The following is an 8,548-nucleotide window of genomic DNA, read 5'->3' on the forward strand; positions in this document are numbered from 1 at the left end:
TATCTGCAAATGGTCTTACCTCAGATGGGCTGTGATGGTGAAGCTGCAAAACCCAGAACATGAAACTTAGAATAATAGAATTTGAATGGACCTCACAGGTTCCCTAGTCCAACCTACTAATCGAGCAGGACACCCTATACCAGGGATCTTCAAACTTGACAGCTTTAAGATTTGTGGACTTCAACTTCCAGAATTCCTCCTCCAGTCATGTTAGCTCAGGAATTCTGGGAGTTGAAGTCCATAAGTCTTAAACTTGCCAAATTTGAAGACCCTTACCCTATGCCATACCATTTCAGAGTAATGGTAGCCCAAGTCTCTTTTTGAAACCCTCCAGTGAAGGAGCACTCACAACTTTTGAAGGCAAGCTATTCCATTGGTTGATTGCTCTCACTGCTCAGAAATTCCTCTTAGTTGTAGGTTGCTTCTCTCCAACCATTGTTTCTTTTCTCGCCTATTGGTACTTTGGGAAATATTTTGAAACCCCCCCCCTCAAATATTAGAAAAGTGATATCATGTCTCCCCACTCCTTCGTTTCCTTAGATTAGACATACCAAATTCCTGTAACTGTTTGTGGTATGTTTTATCTTCCAGGCCTCTAATCATTTCTTGTTGCTCATCTCTGCAGTCTTCCCAGAGTTTCAGTACCTTTTTTATATTGTGTTGATGAGCAGAACTGGATGCAGTATTCTAAACATGGTCTTACTAAGGCTTTTTAAAACAATATTAGAACCTCTTGTGATCTTGATTCTATCCCTCTGTTAATGCAGCCTAGGTTTGCATTGGCATTTTTATCTGCTGCCACACATTGTTGGTTCATATTTAAGTGATTATCCACTAGGACTCCAAGATCCTTCTCACAATTACTGGCATTAAGCCAAGTTTCACATAGTCTTTAATGTGTACTTTTGGTTTTTCTTGCCTCAGTGGAAATCCTTACTTTCATCTATGCTAAATTTTATTTTGTTAGGTAGGGGGCCATATCCAATTTGCAAAGATCTTTTTGGATATTCAGCTTGTCTTCTGGGATGTTGCCTATTCCTGCCAGCTTAGTGTTGCCTGCAAATTTGATGATTTGAAGAGGTTGAATTATTCAGCGTAGCTCCAATCCAGAATAAGAGCCAGAAAAACATTGCATAAAGGCTCAAATTGTAATATTCTTTCTATGTTTCTGCAGCTCCATACGTTCCTGAGGAACTTCCAACATCAAAATATTTCCACAGATGGGATTTCTTTTGACAAAAATGGAGTTCCTGTTGGTGATTTTGATATCTTGCAATGGACATCAGTTCGGAACAAATCAGATGCGGGGATGAAAATTGGGAGTGTAGAAAGCCAATCCTCTTCAGAAGTCAAGATTTCTGTCAATCAAAGTGCCATCCAATGGCCAACTTTATTTAACAAAGTAGTTGAGGCTGCTTGGATTTTGCTCTTATTTATCTCCATATGTGTAAATTTTATGCTCAGAGATAATTCTTATTGCGGCCAATTGAGATAACTTCCAACTAAGAGAACTTAAAGCCTCATTAATTTATTAGATATATTTTACTTTAGAGGTCCTACAATAATCTGTCACACACTGGAACCTGCTGCATTGTATTGCGGAATTTGCAATCTACATTATTAAACTGGAATATGTTGCCATAATTTATAGTACATGAAATTAATTTGTTTTCAGTAAGAGAAACTCCAGAATGTCTATGTCAGTCATCCAGGTCATGGTTGTGCCAAAGGTGTTTTTTCAGAAAGCACCTGGATTTTGTTTTCCCTTGAAGATGTTTCATTTCTCATCCAAGAAGCTTCTTCAGTTCTTACTGAATGGTGGAGGATGGAAGGATTTGGAACTGCTGAAAAGACTGTGTTGTCAACAGGATATAGGTTCAGCAATTGCAGGAAGGTTCCACACCCATTTGCACTATTCACGTGACCCTGAGGGCACAGATAAATTCCAAGGGGCCTAAACAACATTCAAAAAGACTGTTAACGACCAGATGACTGCAAGGAATATAAACCCTTCCATATTCCACCATTCAGTCGGAACATCTTATTGCGAGTATGTAATTACTACCTCCTTTACAGTTAACATTATTTACCAATATATTTCCCATCTTTATTCTATCCAGTCATACCAACATTCCCAGCATTAGTAATATTCTGATGATTCAAAATCAGTTGTCAGTTAAATGATGAGTTGTCTTTTGTAAAAGCGTCTTGGAGAGAAAATCCAGAATAGGAAGGGTTTAGCCCATTGAATTGCATAAGAGGAAGATAGCATTAAGAATGTGGTGAGGGAAATGAGGGCAGCTAAAAAAAAGCCATTTACATATGATGATACAATGATCAGTTGTAGGAGAGAAAGATAGGGACTCTAGAGAAAGCTAGATTTTGGAGGTTTCCTGAGAAAGCTAAGATGGAGAAAGAATATATACAAGTTATGGCATTCTCATACATGCTCTAAGGAGAAACACCTTTTGCAATGGAACTTCTTTCCTTTGGAAAGAAGAATAAGGCAACGAATCTGTTTTGGAATGTATAATGGAGATTGATAGAGGAAAGAGTATGACTCTTCATTTGCCCCTTGCAAGTAGAGTAATTAAAGGTCATGCCACTACTTCTTGACAGATTTTTCTCAATGTGCTCCTGACTTTTGGAAGCCAGTTGATTTCACTAAACTTTTATAATTCATACTAATCTTGTGGTTTATGTTGAAAACTAAAGGTTCCTCTTGCACATACGTGCTAGTCGTTTCTGGATCTAGGAGACAGTGCTCATCTCCATTTCAAAGCTGAAGACCCAGCACTGTCAGAAGACGTCTCCGTGGCCATGTGGCTGGCATGAATAAATGCTGAAGGTGCAAAGAATGCTAGCACCTTCCCACCAAAGTGGTCCTTATTTTTCTACTTGCATTTTTGCGTTCTTTCAAACCGCTTGGTTGGCAGAACATGGGACATGTAATGGGAGCTCTCTCCATTCCGTGGTGCTAGGGATTCAAACTGCCCAATGGCCAACCTTTCTGATCGACAAGCTCAGCGTCTTAGCCACTGAGCCACCACGTCTCTTTATATATTGCCTCTAATTTATACATTGCCCTGATAAATCTTTTGGTTTATGTTTAGACGGTGCCTTATTCAAGATGTACAGAAAGTTGCTCCCCAGGTTATGCCAAGCTTGTGAGAGAGGGAGCCCAAGTTTGCTGCTATAACTGTTCTCTGTGTATGGAAGGAACATTCTCTGGGCAAGAAGGTACAGTCGGTGGCTTCAAAAACAAAAAGGATACAATCAAAATTTTCTATTTCTTTTTTGGGGTATTTGATAAAGAAGCAAGAAAAAACATTAAACATCTTGGAGGCATCCACAAACATTTCAATGATTGAGCACTATCCCCGAATTTTGCACGATGATGCAAGCATTAAAATAATCTATTGAGGTGTTACTTTCTTGCTTGGTTTTGGGAAAGAGGACAAGTTTTGAGAGCTGATAATCACATTCATCTTCAGCCTTTTAAAAGGCTGTTGCTTATTTTAACTAATATTGTGTCTTATGAATATCCCTGGGCAGAAATATTATATTCCTTGAAAATGAAATAATTGATTTCTGATGCGTTTTTCATGCTCCTACAGCAGCAGAAAGAGATACGCACTAACCAATTTTTTTTCAGATGCAGCCCATTGTGAAAAGTGTCCAGATGACCAATATTCCAATAAGAAGCAGGATCAATGTCTCCCCAAAGGCATAACTTTCTTATCTTATGAAGAATCATTGGGAGTCATCCTGGCTTTCTTTGCTATTGCTTTGTCCCTAACCACTGCCTTTATTCTGGGAATCTTCATTAAATACCAAGAAACTCCCATAGTCAAAGCCAACAACCGTGAACTCACCTACATCCTCCTGGTTTCTCTCCTGTTTTCTTTCTTGACTTCCCTTCTATTCATCGGTCGCCCCATGAAAATGACCTGTCTCCTTCGACAAACCATTTTCAGTATTGTTTTCTCTGTTGCCATATCTTCTTTGCTGGCCAAGACTGTAATGGTGGTGATGGCCTTCCTGGCTACAAAGCCAGGAAGCAGTTTGAGGAAATGGCTGGGGAAGGGTCTGGCCCACTCGATTGTTTTATCCTGCTCTGGTATTCAAGTAGGCATCTGTATGACATGGCTGGGAATCTTTCCCCCGTTCACAGATTCTGACTTTCATTCCCAGCCAGAACACATCCTGCTGCAGTGCAACGAAGGTTCAGTGGCCATGTTCTACACTGCCCTTGGCTACATGGGTTTTCTGGCTGCCATCTTTTTCTTGGTGGCGTTTCTGGCTCGAAATCTGCCAGGGACCTTCAATGAAGCCAAACTGATCACTTTCAGCATGTTGGTTTTTTGTAGCGTTTGGATCTCCTTTGTCCCCAGCTACCTGAGCACCAAAGGGAAATACATGGTGGCTGTGCAGATCTTCTCCATCTTGGCCTCCAGCCTTGGTTTATTGGGTTGTATTTTTGTTCCCAAGTGCTACATTATTACACTGAGACCTGACATAAACACCAAGGAACATCTGATGATGAAATCTCATTAAGGCTCCTTGTGTTAGTGTTTATTTTTGTTCAGTTTACATCCAGTATAAAATCACATATCCTGAAGTAATGTTTTATGTATTCTCACTTATTTTTCTTCATTCTGTGTGCATTTTGAATTATAATAATTGAGTAGTAATGTTCCCAAACAATTCAAACTATTTCAATTAATCATATCTTTCAATTGTCACAATCTGAATTCCTGTTAAAGCATCACTATCATCAATGACATTAATAAAATTTCTGAAACCAGGCTGGATAAACTGTTACCAGAGATGTTCTGATATAGTTTTAGACTAAATTAAAGATTATGGCTAATAATGTGTGTTTTTGTTGCTGTATAGGTTGGTGTTATGTTTCGTTTTCAGGGATGTTTTTTATTTATTTTGTGACGCAATTATAAGATAACAGGTATAACTATAAACATACGTATGAATACATAAAATGGATAGGAATAAGGAAAAAAAAGAAAAAAATAAGACAGGAAGGTAAGCACATTGGTGCGCTTATGCACGCCCCCTACAGACCTCTTAGGAAAGGGGTGAGGTTAATAGTAGACAGTCTAAGGTTAAAGTTTTTGGGGTTTGGGGAAGAAACTACAGAGTCAGGTAGAGTATTCCAGACATTGACCACTCTGTTGCTGAAGTTGTATTTCCTGCAATCAAGTTTGGTGCGGTTAACTTTGAGTTTGTATCTATTGTGTGCTCTTGTGTTGTTATGGTTGAAGCTGAAGTATTCATTGACAGGTAGGACATTGCAATGTATGATTTTATATACCATGCTTAAATCAGACCAAAGACCACGTAATTCAAGGTTTTCTAGTTCTAGAATTTCAAGTCTGGTGGCGTAAGGTATTCTACAACGAGTAGAGGAGTGGAGAACTCTTTTTGTGAAATATTTCTGGACTTTCTCAATTGTGCTAATATCAGATATGTACTACTTTTATCTAACCTTGGCTTGGTAACGGTATATGAGTGGAAATTTTGAGTTGTTCGGAGAACCGGTAGCAGAAATTTTGAGTAGTTTGGAATACCACTTCTGACTGGACCCATCCCCATCTATTCCTGCCTCCTGAGTCCCAGCTAGCTGGCTGGGTCTTCTTTTGTGGAGCTAAAAAGCAGGTTAGTGGGGTGGGGACTCTGAAGGGAATGGGGATTTTGCAGTATCCTTCCCCTGCCACACCCACCAAGCCATGCCCACAGAACCGGTAGTAAAATGTTTGAATCCCACCACTGGTTTGAATCCCACCACCTTTGGTATCTGAGATTCAGATTAATGTTCGTCCTTGAAGCAATTGATTGTCCAGGCAATATATGTAACTAATTAATTTATACTCCATTAAATGATTTTAGAGGATGCAATGGAGAGAGGTCTCAAGAGGCACACTTAGCAGTAGGACTCATACCTGCACATCATATAGCATTGGCCATGGGCTCAGCTCATGCTGTTTAGCCATTCACCTTCAGCTATTGTTGGTATTGTACTGATATAGCACCATCTCTTGGTTCCCTATGTAAGAAACAGAAAATATCACCACATCATGAAGAAGTCAGTAACAAGCTATTTTTCTGATAAATGCAGCAGGGAATTCTGACTAGATCTTCTTTGTAACCATGAAGACTGATAGTCATCTACATTTTGAAAGATACAAGACATTTAACAGGGGCCTCCAATAGGTTGCTCGATATATCAGGATCTGGAATTAACCATTCTGGAGTATATAACCTTCATTGAGAAAGATGGCCTCATCCACATCAGACAGAATGAGAAAGAAGTATAATGGCCAGAGGTGATATTCAGCAGATTCTGACCAGTTCTGGAGAATCGGTAGCGGAAATTTGTAGTAATTCGGAAAACTGGAAAATCCCACCTCTGACTGGAGATTTTACAGTATCCTTCCCCTGCCAGGCCCATCAAGCCACGGCCACAGAACCAGTAGTAAAAAAAATTGAATCCCACCACTGATACTGGCCCATCACCTAGTTCAAGAACATTGAAGTTTTTTCCCCCCACATTTTAAGCTTTAGAATCTCAAGAATAAGTTTGCAGACTAAAAAACAATCAAACTTCCCTGAATTGTTCCTTTCTTGAATCTCAAATTAGGATTATTCTCATGAGTCAAACAAAACTCTTTTCTCCAACTGCCCACTTTTGTGGCAATGTTCATTCCCAATTCCCCTTCTCATTTTAAAAATCATGATTAGTTATTCTCCTTTGGGATTTCCACCACCAGAATTATTTGCCAATCAATGTGACAACCAATGGGATAGACAGCAGCTGAATAATATGATTTGTAACAGCCTCTTTCATTTATTTATTTATTTTATTTATTTTATTTGCCAATTGTTTACAAGATAATAAGTATAAGTGTATACATAGTTGTGAATACATGAAATGGGTACATATAAGAAAAATAAAAGAAGAATAAGAGAAACAATAGAACAGGGACGGTAGGCACGTTGGAAAGGGGTGAGGTCAATAGTAGACAGTCTAAGGTTAAAGTTTTTGGGGTTTGGGGAAGAAACTACAGAGTCGGGTAGAGTATTCCAGACATTAATGTGATGAAGGCAGAGGTTGGAGTAAAGCTGGGCAAATACCGCAGCAGTCAAAAATTTGGAAGATAAAACTTCCAAATCTGGGGGCAAACTGGACCTTTTTCACTGTAATTGTGGTCATCTGTGATCTCTGAGATTTAACTCTGTGCTGAAGAAAGAACTGTAGGAAGGATCTCTTGCAGGATATGTCAAATGTTGCTGTTGCTGCATGTACAGGTTTTTCTGCTTCAGCTTCTGTCTCAAATTCCCTGTGCCAGTATGCTGATGAAATCTCCATTTAAGGTGATAATAGAAGAAAAGGATTGGTTCCATTACTACAAACCAGGAGACTATTGGATTACTGGAATAATGTCTGGAATCTCAGGTCGATTGTACCAATTTTCGTTCTCCAAGACTCCAACCCACCAACTGAAAAGGTAACTGTCAGCACGTCTAGGATTCTGGTGATTGATTTTACCTGCTCCAATGTCTTTTCTAGGAGTGATTTCATTTCTCCTATTCCTCACCTTGAGAAAGGCAAGTCATTATTGCTCATCCCAATTTGCTTTAGAGCAGGGGCTTCAAACTTGACAGCTTTAAGAGTTGGGCACTTCAACTCCCAGAATTCCTCCTCCAGTCCCATGATGAATCTTGCCTGGATGGGTTCTGCCTGCTTTCAAAATGATTACCTTGGGACTGTGGAGTCAGTAACTTATTTATTCATACATTTTATTTATTTATTAACAATAGTTAAATAGTAATAAAATGACTGAATAAATACTTTAGAACAGAGTGAGATCTCTTGTATTTTATCCTCACTGTTTCGTCCCCTTCCTTACATTCCTTCCTTACTCTATAATTCCTACCACCCTCTCCACTCTTTCTTTCCACCCTTTAACACTTTTGTGGCTTCCCTGTTCCTTTCGGTTTAAATAAAAAGAATACATTTAAAAAACCAAATTCAAGGAGGGGAGAGACTTTATGTGATAAGTTAATGTTTAGTCACAGAGGAATCACATTAACTGTAGTTAACTGTAGAATATAGGAGAATAACTCTAAAGCCATGAATATTCTGCAGCAAATCTCTAGGTCTAAAAAAAGGTCTAATCCAGCATTTGAATCCAGCAGTTAGTCATGTCCAGGGTGGTATAACAGGTAGAAATGGGGGTAAGGGTATGATTTTAATTACATTTTATGGATTGTTGTGAATTGATATGAGTGATATATTAGCTTTGCAAATAGGTCAGTCAATAAAATAAATGCTTTGGTTTTGCAAAAGTTTATTCTAAGCAGTTTGAAGCAGTTACAATGGTAAGAAACCTTTACACTTTCTTCTTGAGTAAAAAGTTACTATTACTATTGTAACTGTTTTCCTTACCTGGCTACTGAACTATAAGAATAATTTTCCTCATTTTTCCCTCCCAAGTCATAATTTGGAGAAATTTATAGGCAGATTCAG

General features: G+C 38.7%; 1 protein-coding gene across 1 annotated transcript; it reads left to right on the forward strand.

Moving 5' to 3' along the window:
• Positions 1–3,594: 3,594 nt before the first annotated feature.
• LOC148131604 (vomeronasal type-2 receptor 26-like) lies at positions 3,595–4,557 on the forward strand. The gene has a single exon (XM_087953954.1). The coding sequence runs from the start codon at positions 3,595–3,597 to the stop codon at positions 4,555–4,557; it is 963 nt and encodes a 320-aa protein (XP_087810080.1).
• The last annotated feature ends 3,991 nt before the right edge of the window (positions 4,558–8,548 follow it).

The sequence above is a fragment of the Notechis scutatus genome, chromosome 2 (genome assembly GCF_049901735.1).
Source record: "Notechis scutatus isolate UNSWTSFEM ecotype Mainland chromosome 2, rNotScu1.2, whole genome shotgun sequence".
Classification (NCBI taxonomy): Eukaryota; Metazoa; Chordata; class Lepidosauria; order Squamata; family Elapidae; genus Notechis; species Notechis scutatus.

Excerpts from the sequence above, each read along its gene's own strand:
- LOC148131604 (XM_087953954.1), top strand. The coding sequence starts at position 3,595 with ATGCGTTTTTCATGCTCCTACAGCAGCAGAAAGAGATACGCACTAACC.